This window comes from Colletotrichum lupini, chromosome 9 (genome assembly GCF_023278565.1).
Source record: "Colletotrichum lupini chromosome 9, complete sequence".
NCBI lineage: Eukaryota > Fungi > Ascomycota > Sordariomycetes > Glomerellales > Glomerellaceae > Colletotrichum > Colletotrichum lupini.
Window position 1 is genome coordinate 1617066 of NC_064682.1, and position 18340 is coordinate 1635405.

General features: G+C 53.5%; 4 protein-coding genes across 4 annotated transcripts; 2 read left to right on the forward strand and 2 right to left on the reverse strand.

Annotated features, from left to right (window-relative positions):
• Positions 1–198: 198 nt before the first annotated feature.
• On the reverse strand, positions 199–2992 carry CLUP02_16383 (glycosyl hydrolase family 92; the record flags this gene model as incomplete). The annotated part of the gene is made up of 6 exons (XM_049295305.1): positions 199–1253; positions 1306–2422; positions 2481–2491; positions 2546–2650; positions 2708–2740; positions 2791–2992. The coding sequence occupies 6 exons, from the start codon at positions 2990–2992 to the stop codon at positions 199–201; spliced, it is 2523 nt and encodes an 840-aa protein (XP_049152452.1).
• A 2500-nt stretch (positions 2993–5492) lies between these two features.
• On the forward strand, positions 5493–7452 carry CLUP02_16384 (uncharacterized protein; the record flags this gene model as incomplete). The annotated part of the gene is made up of 4 exons (XM_049295306.1): positions 5493–6214; positions 6299–6821; positions 6907–7232; positions 7365–7452. Coding segments are annotated over 4 exons (1659 nt in total), but the record flags the coding sequence as incomplete, so codon positions are not given.
• A 341-nt stretch (positions 7453–7793) lies between these two features.
• CLUP02_16385 (HECT-domain-containing protein) lies at positions 7794–11417 on the reverse strand (the record flags this gene model as incomplete). The annotated part of the gene is made up of 1 exon (XM_049295307.1): positions 7794–11417. One exon carries the CDS (start codon positions 11415–11417, stop codon positions 7794–7796), a length of 3624 nt encoding a protein of 1207 aa, XP_049152454.1.
• Positions 11418–13940: 2523 nt separating this feature from the next.
• Positions 13941–16303, forward strand: CLUP02_16386 (4 family polyadenylate binding protein; the record flags this gene model as incomplete). Its single annotated transcript, XM_049295308.1, has 2 exons — positions 13941–16132; positions 16183–16303. 2 exons carry the CDS (start codon positions 13941–13943, stop codon positions 16301–16303), a joined length of 2313 nt encoding a protein of 770 aa, XP_049152455.1.
• Positions 16304–18340: the final 2037 nt, after the last annotated feature.

An 18340-nucleotide genomic window follows, 5' to 3' on the forward strand; every position in this document is an offset into this window, starting at 1 on the left:
GGGGCAGCTGTTGCCGTCGGCGTAGCCTTCATTTTGGCCGAACACAGAATGTTTAACACTAATAATTGCGAAGTTGAGAACAAGACATTTGTGGGTGCATTCACTCTATACAATTTTATATAGTTACTGGGCACAGCCAGGCCATGCTCACATGACTCTAATGACGCTGTCGTTTTGTTTATACACCTTCAAGCGCTATCAACCTTGGGTTCGAGTCGGCGCTATTGTCTTTGGTGTCGCTGCATAGCTGGGAGGCACATCTTCCTCTCTGGTACCCCAATCACTCTCCTTCGTGCCGACGGTCAGCTCCAACACACCGCCGTGGTAGAAGAACTCGTGGTTTATCCAATTCTTCGTGTACGGTTTTCCGTTCAGGGTGGCGCTTTGAATGTAGATACCCTCGGCTAGTTGTTTGTCATCCTTTGCGACCTTTCGGATAACAGCGGGCTTAGGACCCCGGCTCTTGAGCCGCACCTCGGGGAAGAATGGCGGGATGACGAGGTACACGTCCTGCCCCGCGACGGGGAAGAACCCCATCATGGCAAGCGCACTGAAAGCGCCCATTGCACAGTCATCATTGCCAGGGATGCCGTTGATCGTGGCGTTGAACTGCGAAGGAATGTAGCCCCGTGTGGTGCGCGAGCTGAGGCCGGGTCTACCCGCATAATGGAACTGGAACACCGTAAGGAACGCCTGTTCGTTGCCCATGTAGACAATGTTGCCGCTGTGGTAGTATTCGAGCCTGTCGACAAACGCATCCCGACCTCCCATCAGCTTGATCAAAGTTGCCATATCCTGCGGTGCGAAGAACGAGTACAGCCAGGGTGAGCCCTCGTATGTCGCCTGGGCAGTGTCGAAGTAGCAGAGATGCTGTTCGGTATTGGGCGAACAGACACGCGTGTTCTGGTACGTAAACGAGCCATTCATCAACTTCGGCATCAGGAATCCCATGTACTTCGTCCTCTCGATCTCCTTCTTGTCCTTGTCTTGGATGATGTCCTCTTGGGCCGGATTCCAGAGGTCCTGCCAGTTTGCGCTGCGCTGCATGTATTTCTCAAAATCTTCTTTGTGGCCGAGTCCCTGGGCCATCTCGGCGATGCAGAAATCGTCGTACGCGTACTCAACGGTCCGAGAAATAGACCTGCTGTGTGGTCCGGTCGATACTTTGTCCATATGATCCTGTGCGATGTATCCCAGACCAAACCAGCTTTGCAGATTGCCGCGGCCTTCGACGCCATAGTGCTGCGGGGCCACTGAAGAATTCATGTTAAAGACTGTTTCGTTGTAGGAATCCTAATCACATACCTTCGGCATCAGAGACCACAGCCTCATATGCGGTCTTCCAGTCAACCCCGTTGGTTATGTTCTTTAAGTATGCGTCTGCGATCACGATATCCGCGTTCGATCCTCCTTGGCTAAACCCCTTGCAGAAAGACATTCTGCAGTCTGGAAGCTTGCCAACAAATCTGAAGATATCTAGCAGTGTTCGTACCATCTGTGTCTGAGCTTCAGGGTCTATGATCGTCAGAAGTGGATGCTGTGCTCGGAATGAGTCCCAGATGCAGTAGAACGAGTCAAAGTACGGTTCGGACGACTCCCACAACGGGTTTTCGCCAGTGTAGTTCTGCGGTGACAGCAGACTCCGATATAGACCCGACCAGAAAACAGTCTTCATGTCTTCACTGACGCCTTCCGTGCTAACACCCACCGTTGAGAGCTTTTCAGCCCAAGTCGATTCCGCAGCACGCACGCTACCGTCAAAGTCGAATTTGGGGATATCCTTTTCGGCATTCTCGCAGGCTTTGTTGACAGAGATAAAAGACAGGCCGACTCTGGCGAGGATCTGGTTATTTGTGGGACGCTCAAATTGCAGCCACGCGCCAGCGGCGCCGGTAGGGTTGTGAATGCCACGCGTGAACTCGGCTAGATATTTGTCTGTCACGCGCGGGTTGTCTCCCTCGAAGACGCCAGATTTCCGAATAGGGGCGCCCTGGAAGTCGGCGCAAAAAAACGCTCTGTAGCTGCCCTGACCGAAAGAGGGTCTGAAGGTGCCGTCACCAACGACGCGGCCAGACTCGTACACTTGAATGCCTCCGCTCGATCTGCTCTGGGCAATGTCCGTGAGGTCAATGAGAATTAGAGGGCTACTCACGACTTCAACCGTGTTGAGGTCCGCTGCGTTTTCGTAAGATACGGTATCGTTTGGTGAGAAGTTGAAGCGGAAGAGAGTTGTCCGTTCCCCTGCCGTCATCTCGGCGCCAACAGTATTGGAGATATTGACAGCAAAGTAGCCTGGACGGGCCACGACAGAGTTGTTTACGCGCCAGAGGCTTCGTGATTCTGTTGTGAAGTTGCAGGCCATGTAATCATCATTGGGGCATCCAGGATGAGGGAATAGAGGGAAATTGCCTAGAGAAGGTGACTGTTCGAACGTAAGTAAGACGACATAGAGTTGGGCCGATAGAATGAGTAATTCTTACACCTCCGGTTCCTGTTTAGATCAATCAGCATTGTGATCAGATAAACAGATGTTGTGGTGACGTACCAGAGTCATGTAAATGGGAGAAGCCGGTAATTTTGGAGTTGTCAGATACCCAGCCAGCCGCATTCTCGGCTCTGGAGTCCGTGTCTGCACAGGCTTTGGCCATTCCTAGTGGAAATGTCAGAAAAAGTTGTGCGCCGTGATCAAAGATGCCGTACCACTCACCATACGGTAATGATGCACCGGGAAACACATGGCCTGATGTTTCGTCAGATGTATACCAGAGTATATTAGGCAACCCGACTGACCTCCGTTGGTGGTTCCGATTAACGGATTAACGTATCTCAGTACGGCTCGCTGTGCTCTGAAATCGGACTTGGTGCTGATTAGGTTGATGAAGCCTCGTGTTCCGGAGAGAGGCCACCATAGGACCAAACAGATGACAACAGCAGCGAATACCGCCAGTCGAACAGGTCGGGACAGACCGATGGCTGGGACGAGGAGGGCCATCTTGGACTGGAGTCAAAGGTCGCCGTTCGATTAATGACCAGCAGCCACCAGATGCCCTTAGATCAAGAGTTGAAATAGTTGAACAGAACTTCTGCCCATCAGAATGCCTCCAGGGCCGGACGAAGACTAGCTCGCCGAAGTGATTTTCTGCTTATGCGGTCATGGGGATGTGACCTCAACAAAAATCTGGCGATGAGTTAGTGCATGTCGGTGAGGACTGCCCGGATCACACCAAACCAAAAGAATTGTAATTGTCGATAAAAGTGGTGGAAGTTGAAAGTTGACGATGAAGAAGTCAGAGCTGCAAACTAAGTGGAGACGGCTCCTAAAGGTAGACCAAGGGGATAGTCGAGTGTCTCTGGCCTGACGAATGTACGGATAGCTGGTTGGAGCTTGGTAGGGATGGATGACATTCCTTGGTATGCGATACAACTTGATTCGGAAAGTGACGACTGACGAAATGAACAACAATTCCAACTTCAGCTGAAGTCAGAAGTCAGGCAAGTCTCGGCAGCTCGTGCTTCGCTCCGTCCCTTTGGTTCGAAGCGGATTCATGCAGCAAGTGCGAACGATAATGATGAGATTTCGAACAGTTAAGCTCGAAGTTTCAAGGCACATGCCGCGGAAGGGGTAACAGGACACATGTTGAGAGACATGTGGGCAGGCAGTCCTTGTTTAAGAAGCCCTCCGCTACTTAGTTTCGTCCATGGCAATTCACCCGATGGGATGGATGGATGGGGGCAAACAAGGGTTCTATTTTTTTTCTTCCCCTACGAATACCGTATTACTCCATGTCTTTCCGCCTCCTGAAGTGTCTCGCTCTGGAGCCACCAGCCCAAAACGGTAACCTTGTCGACGCCAATACGCAGTAGAGTAGCTGGACCACCAATTGACTTGATGGATCGTCTGCAGCTGGCCGGCCCTTTTCTGAGATGGCGATACCTATTGCCTTGGGGATACAAGCTTGGCACCCATTTGGATTGCGGAATCTCTGCTCCAAAGTCCCAGTGCGGCTAGGGCCGAGGGGGGAAATAGGTCATGTAGGTGTCGAAATCTGGCCCGAATAGCGTACCATGTCGTGTCTGCAGGATGAAGCGACGCCAAATCAAGCAGGTCTGACGGGCTGATGAGCTGAGGTAGCACAGCTGCAGAGCCTGATCAGTGATGGGGGCCGCGTTGCAGTAACCTTGCCTTGAGCTGGTTGAATTACCAACCTGGTCGTCACAAATAAGGTTAAATGTTAGTGCAGTTTGTGCCGAGTCGCCGAGTCAGCCGTCCACAAGCCATTTCTCACAGTAACGCCGCCAGAAATACTTCTAATACAAGTAGTGTAGAACACTCTGTGACTCCGTCTCCAAGACAAAGAGCCACGTGCTCCGAGTTGGCCCCTTCCACAACGCACCGTTTCTTGTGATCATCTTCTTCTTTTTTCCCTGCTCTCTTCATCGGCATGCCTTCATTCTCACACTGACGCTCCGTGGTCCAGGGCGTAGTCCGATTTTCTGTAACGGTCGGGTCCATTATAGCGCAAAGTTTCTCGTTTGCTGGCCTCGTCACATATCCTGCGACTACCTCAGAAGCCGCGCATAGATCATCCCGACTTGGCTCTGGTTTCCAGTGGAAAGTCCAAGCGGACTCTTATCCGCGCTCAGTTCCACCACGAGCACATTCTACCCAAGATACATCAACAGAAAGCTTCTGGAACATGTCTTCGCAGCAAATTTTGTTCGAGCAGTCCGGTCCGACAGCGCGGTGGACCTCTCTCCCCCACCCATCCATCTCATACAATGCATACTGCGTCTTCCTTCATCGGAGGATACCTGCCTGCGAACCACCACCACTATGCACGGCGCCGAGTGGCTGCCGCTGGGCTAACGTTACCGTCTCTTAGCTGGAGATCCAACAGCTGCATCAAGGCGGAGAACCCTGTTCCTCCATCCTGCCATCCTGGCTCCAACTGCCTCGATTCATTCTTGACCTCTCCCACCGGCTATTCTGGAAGCTTGAGTCGGGGACAATCCTTGTCTCTCAAGAAGCGTCAGGGTCCCATCAGCGTTTGAGAGCCAGCTCATACCGACCATGCCTATCTATTCCCACTGCCTTGTTGAAGCTCGCCGACGCATTCAAAACACAATTCGTGGCCTGAGCTTCGTGGACAGTCTGGGCTGCTCGATGCTAAAACGTCGCGGAAGCCCATGGACTCTCTTTCACAGACTTGAGCGTTGGTTTACTTCAACCTACCCACCTCACCCGGAATATCTTCTTCGTCCTGGTCTTTTCCCCATTCTCGTCCCCCACTTTGACGTACTGGCAGACTTGCGGTGGGCACACTAACAAGCAAAACGACATCATTTCCTCCTGCAATACGACAACGTTCTCTCATTAGTCTCCATATACAACGTTTCCTCCCCCGCATCTTGATCATCTCCCCCGCTCATCATCCAAGGTCACGCGAACTGTAGTTCATCCTTGGATCAGAGGAACATGAGGACCCGGACAGGCACTTGACCAACCCCTCTCCGGCTCTTTTTATAATGATGCCCTGTCCGCCGAGGGCCAGGCATCGCGACGTCCGGCGGTCGTGACCGCAACCTCGTTGGAAAAACACCTTTCCATAGTCATCATGGCCCTCTTATACGGCCTCGCCTTCGCCGGCCTGGCGGCAGCTAATCTCAGACCCAACTGTCCTCACTTCACCGACTACGCGGCAACGCTTCACGAACCCTTCTCAGAAGGCGTCCATAAGCTAGCCTACCAGCGTCCCCCGCCAGAATGCCGCACGGCCAGTTATCCCGAGGTCGAGAAGACCATCACCGAGATGAAGGCTCTCGTCAAAGATCCGGACCTCTATCGTCTCTTTGAGAACACGTTCCCGAATACTCTTGACACTACCGTCGCTTGGACCGGTGCTGCCGAAGATAATGCAGACGAGGAGCTCAGCTTCATCATCACCGGCGACATCAACGCCGAGTGGCTCCGGGACAGCAGTAATCAGTTGCAGAGCTACCGCTCTCTACTTACACGCAACTCCTCGGCCGGTTCCCTCGCTGCTCTATACCGCGGCGCAATTAACCTCCAAGCTCGCTACGTCCGCTTTGCCCCTCACTGCAATGCCTTCCAACCACCAGCGGAATCCGAAATAGCCCCCACAGACAACGAGGCCGGCGGCGCGTCAGATCACATCTACCCTCAGTACCCGACCTACTCCTTCTTCGAGTGCAAGTACGTGGACCCCCCCCCCCCCCCTCTGTCCCGGCCCGTCCCTCAGATCCTCGAAGCCCCGTCCAACTAACACGACACATCAAGATACGAGCTAGACTCCCTCGCCGCCTTTCTCCAGCTCTCCCACGACTACCACGCCGCCACGGCGGACAAGGACTTCTTCGCCCGCTTCAACTGGTCCAAAGCCGTCGCCGTCCTCCTCAACACCACAGACGCCCTCCGCACGGGAACCTACGCCGCAGACGGCACCCTCAACCCCTCCCCGGCCCTCTTCGAGCGCCGCGCCGTCTCCGCCTCCGAAACCTTGTCCAACAGCGGCAACGGCGCCCCGACCCAGGCCGGCACGGGAATGGTCCGCAGCTTCTTCCGCCCCAGCGACGACAGCTGCATCTACCAGCTCTTCGTCCCGGCCAACATGATGTTCGCGCGCTACCTCAACTCGTGCGCCGAGATCATGGACGGCATCGACGCCGGCCTCGCCGAACGCATGAGGGAGTCGGCTAAAGTCGTCCGCGAGGGCATCGAGGCGCACGGGAAGACGACGCACCCCAAGTTTGGCGAGATTTACTCGTACGAAGTCGACGGCTTCGGTAGCCACAATATCATGGTCGGTCCCTCCTCCCAACCTCACTTACCACCCCCCCCCCCCTCAAAAACGCCTTTCTTTGCATTCATCTAATACACAACCCCAGGACGACGCCAACATCCCCTCCCTCCTCTCCGCCCCTCACTACGGCTACCTCTCCGCCTCGGACCCAATCTACCAAAACACCCGCCGCTTCGTCCTCTCCACCTCGAATCCCTACCAGATGCGCGGCCCCGTCCTCAACGCCACCGGCGGCCCCCACATCGGCCCGGGAAACGCCTGGCCCATGGCCCTCATCGCCCAGCTCATGACCTCGGACGACGACGACGAGATCGCCGGCGGTCTGCGCCAGCTCGTCGCCTCCACCGATCGTCTAGGCCTCATTCACGAGTCTGTGAACAGTCACGACGCTTCCAAGTGGACTAGATCATGGTGCGTGATTTGTGTTTTTTGTTGTTGTTTTTTCTTTTTCGCTGCGAAAAAGTCGTGGCAAAAACGCTGCGCTTATGCTCCCTCACCCTACCCCGATATAGGACTGGGATTTTGCTAACGAGGTATCTGTAGGTTCGCATGGGCGAATGGTCTCTTTGGACAGATGATGCTGGATCTGAGAGAGAGGAAGCCGCATCTTCTTGAGAGAAGTTATCAGTAGAGCGGTCGAAATGTTGCTACATGTGTCATATAGTGCCCATGGTGTTTCATACATATCTTTGGGGTCATGACCGCTAGCAATGTTGCCCCTACATAGTGCTAGTATAGTAGATATGCAAAGAAAGTGCCCATTCAGGGCTGGTATCACACCCACTGCCATCTACAGACTAAGACTCTATGCCACGTGATAGCATCTTCGCATCGTAAGCCACAAACCTACAGGCCTTTTTGCGGTGCAGTAAAATGATACATTTGCATTTTTGAACACTAGTGATCTGCTCTATCTTCACGTCATAACGTCATGAATGCCCGTCCAGCACACTCTACTGGGCTACCGCTCGCTCAGCTGAGATCGAAGCCAGCTCCCGAGGAAACCGCATAGAGCAGCTTCTGTCTGAGAGTCTCCTGGTTCTTGTAGCGCGGCAACTTCAGTAAGTTGACACAGGTGCTGGTACTGGGCAGTCTCTCCTGATCCTCTCCTCCATCCCTGATACTGAACCGCGGGCTGAGCTGCGAGAAGCCTAGCAAAGGTGCTCGTGGCGTACTCGTAACGTACTTAAGCACGTCGCGCCGCTCCCGGTCGGAGAAGCTGGCCATGACTTTCCAGAACAGCTGAACCGTGGGGTGCTCCAGTCCGTCGTCCCCAATCTCATACAAGCCTGAGTAGACCGTGTTCTGACGCAGATCTTCAATGTCGATTTCGGAGCTGTCGCCTCCCACGAGACGCTGCAACTCGTTTTGATTGAACATTGAAAGCCACGCAGGGGCGATGATCGAGCGAAGACCTCGAAGGAAAGCGGCCGTTTGCTGTGCGGGTTGGGCAACGAGGCGATGACGAGCAACGTAGGAAATGTAGAGGAGGCGGTTATCGTTGGTAACGGTAACATTCTCACCATTTGGAATCAGATTCCGCGTGACAGTGCGAACAGGTTCCCCTGGCAAAGACACCTGATCATTAAGCGTGAAGTCCAATGCCCAATCCGCAACATTCCCGTGATGGTTCTTGAGGCGCAACATGCCCTGGTACAACTCCTCATCCAGGTCCCTGAGGTCGTTTACATTGCCCCTGTAGCTGTTCTCTCCGGTCTGGCCCGAGATCCATTTCAGGAGAAAGAAGCCAGCAAATGCAATGTCAACCAGAATCCCTTCGTACATGCACTTGCCTACAATCCGGCCGAGGAACTCGAACTGGCGGAGTAGACTCTGGACTCGGTCTTGCCATTCGGCTGAGCGTTCTGGAACTCCAGCTCGTTTCAACACCTGCCTGAGCTCGTCCATTGCAGTCGGGTTGGGGTACAGGAGCCCCTTGCTGTTGGCCGTGAAAAGCGAAATGCCATCCCTTGGCCCGAACGCTTCTGTCGTGACGCTTGTGAGGAACTCTTTAGTAACTCCGCCACCATCGATGCCAGCTTCGACCGTATCGAATTGGTCGACAAATTGGATCTGTATAGGTTCTTTGAGGCCTTCGCCAAGCTCATAGAATTGCTCAAAGGCATCCTTAAACACCTGGCCTCTTCTGATTTTGCCATGATGTCGCCCAGCTGGACTGCGTCCGGGGGATCGCAGAGGATTGTGCAGCATCGTCATTCTCCACTGATCAGCATCCATGCCCTCCCTCCGCTTGTGTTTGTCGAGATAGACGAATTGGCGGAAAATCTGGACACGGGTATCGAATGGAATGACAAATGGCATGTGTCTCAGAATCTCCAATTTTGGCCCGATCACGGCGAGTAGACGATCCCTCTGTGCTTTGCGTTGTTGACCCCGAAGCTTCTCAATCTGTGCATGCCGTGATACTCGCTGTCCGGCTACGGTGTGAATAATACCGCTGTGCAGCCCACCCATATTCGCGTCTTCGTCAACCTCGCCGTCTTCGTCGTCACTAGAATCGGAGACTTCGTTCTGTCGTTCTTGTTCAGCGACAACAGCACTGACAAACCCCTCCATATCAAATTTCGATGTCATGAGCCAGTGGTCTCGGGGCAAAAATGGCCGTCGAGAATCTCGTTCGTACAAAAGTCGTAGTGCGGTAGTTACGATGCTACGCAGGCTACCGAGGTCAAGTCTCGTATCAGCCGCATTGGCTCTGGGGTCTTGGCTTCGAGCCTCCTTCGAGGTTTTAGCGGTATTATTACTGCCGCTTCCAAAATACGACTCAAGTTGTGTCATCGAGATCGGCTCGGAATGTTGGATGCCTTGTAAAATGTCCGCGGCGTTGTAATGTAGCGTGAAAGCTAAGTGCTTGAGCACAATGGTCAAATTCTTCACTTCGCTGAGAGAAAGTCCGCATGCTCGTAGACGAGACGTTGGCCCCTCAGTTTTAATTATGTCAGGGAAGATACCGCTGAAAAAGTCTTCGTCGTCGCTCAAGCGAAGAATAAAGATGTAGAGCTCGAGGAAAAGAAGGACAAGTCTCCATTCTTGCTCATGCGAGTCACTTGACTTTGACGATTTTGACAAGTAGTCGCGCAGCAGGACTTGTACCGATGCCGAGTTTTGCAAAATCTGCTTGTGAATGGTGGTCTGGCTCATAGCCTGCCAAAGAAACTGGATTGTCGGCAAACTTCCCAAGCCCGTGCTAACATCTCCTAGGAAGAGCCGCATGCGGATATCATCGCCCTGGCTCGGAAAACAACGGAGAAGAGTGAGAATGTACCCGGACAGCAAGCTGGCGCTTTGGAACTCATGACTTGAGGATTGAGAGCCAAAATTACTGGATAATGTGAGCGACTTTCCGAGTGTAGGAAAAGGATTCACTAACGTAGTGAGCTCGGCCAAAAGCGCCGAAATTCCATCTCGGTTGACTAGAGATGTGAGCTGATTGGTGATGTATGCAGGCAATGGGCGGATCAACGACTCATCCGGGTTGCTGGAATCCACATTCATCGAGGCCGGATCGGCTACACGAACAGATAGTCGCAAGCTGATTTCTGTGGACAAACTCGAAAGCTGAATATGCAATGTGTCTAGGTGCTTAAGCCCCTGGCTCTTCGGTCCAGCTCTTTGGTATAAGCCGACGAAATGTGCAAGAAGCCAAAGTTGGGCTTCCCTTTCAACACCGCGTATCCGTCCGTCACTATATATTCTTTTGATGGCTGAGGCGAGTCGATTGGATTCGAGATTTTCGGAAATGACTTTCGAGTGCTCTTCGACAAGATGCAGGTCATGACGAGTCAAGAAGGACAGCGCAAATGCCTCGTAAGCGGCCACCAGATACTCATCAGTGGATGCAGCTTGGAGCGGCACGAGGAGAGCTTTCGAAGTCGACTCTAAAGCTGCCGTATCCATCTCCGGTACTCCACATATCTCTGCCAGGGCTGTATAGTACTGTCGAAATGATTTAGAAAGTGAATCGGGGGCAACACTTATGATGTGTGTCAGGAGGCTGAGAAAGAGTCGGATCTCGTTGTTTTGACTGCTAGAGGCAGCGTTAGTTGACATCGAGCGTTGTTCGGAGATGGACACCAACGATTTCTTTGTTTGTTCGCCTAGAGCATCCACAAGTATCCGAACAAGACGTGCCAGCCTGGGTGCAGGAAGGTGGCTAGGGGCAAGGCACTCGAGGTTGGTCGTGTTTAGTTCTCTCGCAAAGAGCACCAAGCGTTCAACATCGTCGGGTCGGGTCTGGAAGGTTGTCAACAGCAGTGGCAACGCCGTCGCTAGTCTCTGCTGTGTACCAAGGTCCGAGGTACTCGAGTACAGAGTATCAAAGGCGTCCCGGCGAGAGTCTCGAAGCCGCTTCCTAACCCTGTGGCCCCTCCATGTTTTCTGAATCTTCTCCGAGGCTTTCAGCCTGTCTCGGTCCTGCTGTCTCTGTGCGCGTTCGGCCTGGGCATTAGAAACGGTCTTAGAGGCTCCTGAGCCTGCGGCAGGCGTCCATGATGTTGCGGCAAAGGGATTGAGGCTCTGGCCACTGAGGTTCACATTCCGGGGGCGTCGGGAGTTGCCCGTGAAGGTGGGAAACATGTTTCCTCGGAGAAACGATGCCTAGGGAAAGAAGTGAAATGGTAAGATTGTACCATGTCAAGAAGAGATTCACAGAACCAACAAGGTGCAGGTAGCTGCGAAGGTGGAGGATGAGGAAGTCGCGAGCGCGGTTGACTTCCAGAAGCTTCAGCACGTTCGGATGGGGCGTATGTAATCGAACTGTCACTGGAGGGGGATTCACAGGCTTGGGCATCGGCTCTGGTGGGGTCTACCTTAGTCTCTCGAGGTGCCTGGCTTGGTGAGGTAAGCTGGAGCTGGTCCTAGCGTCAGGTTGTGGAAGGTTCCGATGTGACGCGTGCAGGCACGAGCTTTCTGGCCTGGTGGGTCCTGGGGACAGCAAGGTCAGGTACGTATCCTACGTTGGATAAGAGAATGGGGGCGGATGAGTCCAAGCGCCGCCCCCCTTGCACCCTGCCATCCGGGGAGGAACACACAAACCGACGTTGACCTAATTGCTGCTAGTTGGCCATAATCATGGTGGACATATCCGATGACATCTTTAAAGATGGATGGGCCCGATGATGAAAGGTCACAACACAAGGCAAGAAGGCAAGACAGTTGTTAAAAATCAGTAGCATCAACATACGGCTGTCGCAGCAAATGGAAGTCTATCATGGCCGTGTTATGCTTTCAAGACACGGCTGACTCGGATTGCCGTCTCTTTACTCGCGCAAATGTCGGTGAAGATGCCAGCCCAGGTGAACCCGGATGAGGAAGGTACACTGCTGTCGAAAGGTTGAAGAGTCGTGCGAAAAGCATCCAAGATGTTCAATGCTCAGGAAAAACTGTAGGAGAGGTATGGTGGTAGACTCTTCTCAAATCAAGATAATCCCAACGGACTCTACGCGCATGAATACCTCTATACAAAACTACAAACATGTTGCACGAGCATTCATCCGGGCTCTGATAATCGTCTGTTCTCTTGATAGACCCCCAAGCATTAGCCAGGAGGAGATGGGCCGCGGTCAACAGGCTCTGGGGCTATACTGGTATAGATATGCAGAAGAAACCCGGCGCCCGCATGCTGATAGTTCCATTCGAGCCTGAGGGCGAGAGGCTGAGTGCTTCAAGCCGTCTCGCGTGTCTTGGGCTTCAACATTATTAAGGTGCTTCAGTTTCGGGCCCTCAGATTCGTGTCTAAGGCGGCAGCTAACGATTTGATGGAAGTGCCGGCTTTCTTCGTGGGCAATTGTGGCACAGACAAGCGCGTTTAGGTACCACGTTCCCAGCCACGGCTCTTGGTGCGAAATCGCCCTTGCTTTTTTGGAAATGAGCAATGTCCCTGACGTTGTTTTGTCGCACACCGCAGAAAGAGAGAAGGCCAGCCAAGGTGTGACATTCTCATCGATTCTGTCTGCCGTGACTGGCTGTCAGTCAAGGTAGCATGTCGCATTACTCCTCCTTATTATGCCTGAACCTGTTTGTTTCTACCAAAAAGGTGCTCCAGACATCTCCAGATCGGCAATCTTCTTTTTTTGTTTGTATTTTCGTCACAGGGTTCGCCGTTGAATCGGAAATGGTCGCATAAATTTCTGACATTTCTCCACTAAACCAGCTACCTCAACGCTCGTACTTGTGTCGACGCTGGCCTGATGTTCCTATCTGTTATCAGTGAGCTCCTACTACTATTTACGATAGTGACCGAATGACCAGGACTTGAACCGCTTGTACCCCACCTTGCTGGCACATGCCCTGCTCCTGGCGCGGGCTGCCCCTCCCCTCGACAAAATCTGGAAGGCGAGGAGGGACACACAGCATGAGGAGCAGGAGCGCCAAAATCGAGTGGTGGGAAGGCACCACCCTCCACTGCAGGTAGGCAGATCCAGTAAAAAAAAAAATCATCCCGCGAAAGCCACATTCATTGAAAAATCTCTCCTCTCTCTTCTTCTTTTCTCCGTTACCAACCACACCAAACCCTATCAACAACCCCCTTCACATCTAAAGAGGGTCTGGCAAGGAGTACGTCTTCGTACTTGTTCTCTGTCTCGCTCACTTTTTCCATCAGAAAAAACTTCAAAAAAAAACTTGAAAATCCCCCATCAAAAACTCCCAACTTCCATAACGGAATTCCCCTCCTCAATCGCAAGAAAATTCTAGAGGAATCGTTCACCGAGCCTCTTTTCTTGCTTTTACCTCCGCACCTGCCTGTCAATCTCGCAACAAGTGCCCCTCGTGTGTGTCGGTCAAACGTCACACATCGCCATAACCTCATTCGACGATACAAGGCTCGCCTTCTCCTCTTCTTACTCTTATCCCCTCCGACCACATCGTCTCGGTCTCGTCCAACGACCGATCGTCAGATTTTTTGACTTGGTATGTGCTGTATCCCCTCACATCCCCCCTTCTCCTACCTCACCGTCGACTTCCACCAAAGTATGCGGCTCGTAAATTGCTACCCCGCCTTCCAAGTCGCGGGCTCATTCCTCCGTCATCTCAACCTGCCTCTAACGTCCACTTGGTGTTGCAGTATCTTTTCCCCTAGTCAATTCTACTACCGATACAATGGCCTCCGCTCCCAACAACGGCGCTGTCGACCAGCTCGCCAACGACCTGGGCAACGCTTCCCTCAACGGCTCTGACTCCGAGGCTGCCCCCGCCATCAACACCAATGTTGAGTCTGCCGCTCAGGGCGACAATGCCGACACCGCGGGCCCTACCCCCAGCTCCGCTGCGCCTCACCCCCAGGCCTCCGCCTCCCTCTACGTTGGCGAGCTCGATCCCTCTGTTACCGAGGCCATGCTTTTCGAACTCTTCTCCCAGATTGGTTCTGTCGCTTCCATTCGTGTCTGCCGTGATGCGGTTACCCGCCGCTCTCTCGGCTACGCCTACGTGAACTACAACACTACCTCCGATGGCGAGAAGGCTCTCGAGGAGCTCAACTACACCCTCATCAAGGGCCGCCCCTGCCGCATCATGTGGTCCCAGCGTGACCCTGCTCTGCGCAAGACTGGCCAGGGCAACGTCTTCATCAAGAACCTCGATGTTGCCATCGACAACAAGGCTCTCCACGACACCTTTGCCGCTTTCGGTAACATCTTGAGCTGCAAGGTCGCCCAGGATGAGAACGGCAACTCCAAGGGCTACGGTTTCGTTCACTACGAGACCGACGAGGCTGCTTCTCAGGCTATCAAGCACGTTAACGGCATGCTTCTCAACGAGAAGAAGGTTTACGTCGGCCACCACATCCCCAAGAAGGACCGCCAGAGCAAGTTCGAGGAGATGAAGGCGAACTTCACCAACATCTACGTCAAGAACATCGCCACCGAGGTCACCGACGATGAGTTCCGCGACCTTTTCGCCGCCTTTGGCGACGTCACCTCTTCCTCGCTTGCCCGCGACCAGGAGGGCAAGAGCCGCGGCTTTGGCTTTGTTAACTTCACTACTCATGAGGCTGCTTCCAAGGCTGTCGACGACCTTAACGGTAAGGACTTCAAGGGACAGGACCTGTACGTCGGCAGAGCGCAGAAGAAGCACGAGCGTGAGGAGGAGCTCCGCAAGTCTTACGAGGCTGCTCGCATGGAGAAGGCCAACAAGTACCAGGGTGTCAATCTGTACATCAAGAACCTCGACGACGAGGTTGACGACGAGAAGCTTCGCCAGCTGTTCGCCGACTTTGGCCCCATTACCTCTGCCAAGGTGATGCGCGACAACGCTACCGACTCTGGCAACGAGGATGAGGGTTCTTCCGAGGAGGCGGACAAGGAGAACAAGAAGGAGGAGGTCAAGGCCGAGGAGAAGGAAGAGGCCGAGAAGACCGAGGAGAAGGAGGACGGCGAGAAGAAGAGCGAGAAGAAGTCGGACAAGAAGCCCCATGGTAAGTCCAAGGGCTTCGGCTTCGTCTGCTTCAGCAACCCCGACGACGCAACCAAGGCCGTTGCCGAGATGAACCAGCGCATGGTCAACGGCAAGCCTTTGTACGTCGCTCTTGCTCAGCGCAAGGATGTTCGCAAGAGCCAGCTTGAGGCTAGCATCCAGGCTCGCAACCAACTCCGCATGCAGCAAGCCGCCGCCGCCGCCGGTATGCCCCAGCAGTACATGCAGCCCCCCGTCTTCTACGCCGCGGGCCAGCAACCCGTCTTCCCCCAGGGTGGTCGCGGCATGCCCTTCCCTCAGGGCGGCATGGCCATGCCTCCCGTTCAGGGTGGCCGTCCGGGCCAGTTCCCTGGAGGATACCCCCAGCAGGGCGGACGTGGTGTTCCCCAGCAGATGCCCCCTGTCTACGGCATGCCCGGCTCCTTCCCTCCCGGAGGTGCCTACCCTCAGCCTGGTAACCCGCAATTCATGGCTGCCATCCAGCAGGTGCAGCAGGCTACCATGGGCGGCGGTCGCGGCGGTCCCCAGGGCGGCCGTGGTCCCGTCCCCCAGGGAATGCCCATCCCCGGCGGCCCCGGCATGCCCGGCTTCCCTCCCAACGCTCGCCAGGGTGGTAACCAGCCCGGCGCCGGCCGTGGTGCCAACCCCAACGCTCCCCGCAACGCTCCCTTCCCCCAGGGTGGCCGTGGAGCCCCTGCTCAGGAGCTCAACAGCGGCAGCCTCATCCAGCAGCAGCTTGCTGCCGCTGGCGGTAACCCCGGCCAGCAGAAGCAGATTCTCGGTGAGGTCATCTTCCCCAAGATCCAGGCTATCCAGCCTGAGCTTGCCGGAAAGATCACCGGTATGCTTCTCGAGATGGACAACGCTGAGCTTGTTAACCTGTAAGTTGAAACAACCCCTACGTACACTGATTCTCACTAACATTTCGCAGCATCGAGGAGGAGTCTGCTCTCAAGGCCAAGGTCGACGAGGCCCTTGGCGTCTACGAGGAGTACATCAAGGCCCAGGGTGGCGAGGAGGGCGAGAAGAAGACCGAGGAGACTAAGGCCTAAGCCATCTCCTCCACATTCACGCAACGTCATGAGCATGATTTCCTTATGTCATCATACCCCTTGTTATTGGGCATCCTTTCTACGACCAGTGAGCATTCAACGACAACGCTCATGAGGTCATTGCTCAACACGGATTGGGAAAAGTTATTTGGAATGAGGCGGCATAATCGACTGCATTTTTTCACGCCAGAGGGATCTTCACGACATGCTTTGCTATGACGGCAGCTCTTTCTGGGGCCTGTCGTCAAATCCTTCGGGGCCTGCATGTGTGGATAGATTTCTCTACTGCTTTCGTAGGCAGAGAGATTGGCGGCTCATCCCTCCCTTGGGTGGCTCCTGTTCTCTTGATCTGCCAGGAAGGCTCGGTGTGATGCGTCATTTGCCACCCAGTATGGTTCTCCAGGAAGGCGTTTTACGGTTGTATGTTTGAGTCGCACGAGCTGCCTGGCTTCGCTCGCTTGCGATGGCACCAATACCCCACACAGAACGGTACTCGTTTCTTCAGGCAAACAGGCAGATGGTGGTTTTGAGGAGGTATGAAGTATCTCCTAATAGAAAGTTCAAAAATACTTGGCGTCCCTATACTGTGAAGATGTCTTAGTGTGCATGAGTGGATCTTTCTCTGATTAGTCCACTTTTGGAATGAGAAGATTGTTCGGTTGCCCGTAATGACAGCCTTAGGTAATGATGGAGGCGTCCCCTTGAGCCTGACGGATCCAACACGAGTGTCAAACTTGAGGTGATGCTCACTCGGTTTTGCCGGGCTTCGTCTGGGAAAATATGACTGAGAATTAGGACCTCATTTCTCGAGTACTCAGGAGGCCATAAGCTATGAGGGTGGGCGGAAGCCATCCTATGTCGACAACGGCGAAGGGGAGAGTGCAGCGCAAAGATTGCTATAAGAATACTTGGAACACGTCGAGGCGAAACCTCACTGGGGTTGAACTTGCATCTTGACATGTTGAAACGTAAGATAAACCAGGGTCCAACGTTCACGTCAATGTTGTGTTCAAGAAATAGGCTGTTGACATGACCAACTTTCAAGAATCACGGCTAGGTGCAGTGTGAGGGCTCTTGAGATATCTTGTCATCGTCGACTACTAGGAAAGGTTGGCCCGGCCAAGCCTGCAGAGTAGTGTATCGCGTAAGGAGCTGCTAGTGATGATGCTTTGCCAGTCTTCCAATGCCGGCTTTTAGGTGACAGCAGCTAGTGGGTGGCTTTCGCTCCCATGTATATGCGAAGAGTGATTAGCAAGCATGGCAGCTATTTCCTGCTACGTAACTTTAGTTTGGATGTTTCCCTTCCAAATCTCTTGTAACTCCCCATCACATAAGCCTGTTCACTGTTGAACACAACTGCGATAGTCTTGGATGGATGATCGTACTTGGATAAAGGTGTCAGAGTTGGCATCTCGTGATATGGACTCAGACGAAGAAATCTCGGTAGGGCACTAGCCTTAACATCGTATCCAAGCCAAGCTGCCTCCGAGGGTCAAGGCCGAGAGTCGTTGACCTGAGCTGGGATACAAGCCCTGTTGTGGGAAGAAGGGAGGCACAGTCCCCAGACCTTGAGTAGACGAAGTATACAGGCTATCCGCCTGCGTAGTCTGACGAGAATTGGCAATCGCCATCTGGATTTGCACGTTGACATTCCCAGCCTGCGATGTCCTCCTTCCTGACCTAGCTTCAAGAATATTTTGGGGTGACAAATTTCAAAAAAGGCAGACAGGAACTGGAATCTGAACGGAAAATTCTGTGTTCACGGCTGGGAAGTCATCTCAACTTGAAGGAAGCAGACGATGGATTTCCATATCGACGTTAGGACAGAGTACCTGAAAAGCGCCACTTGTGATGTGAGAAAAATATCTTATAGCTTCACTCACATCATGTATGAGACGAGACATCCTTCTCGCAGATGGCCCGTCCGTAGCCGCGACGTAATGGCCAGACAATGATTTGTGGCGAGAACACTCTAATTTACTTACTCTGGATGTTGCTGACCATTCCATGTATCTAGGCTTCTTATGTCGAGTTCCG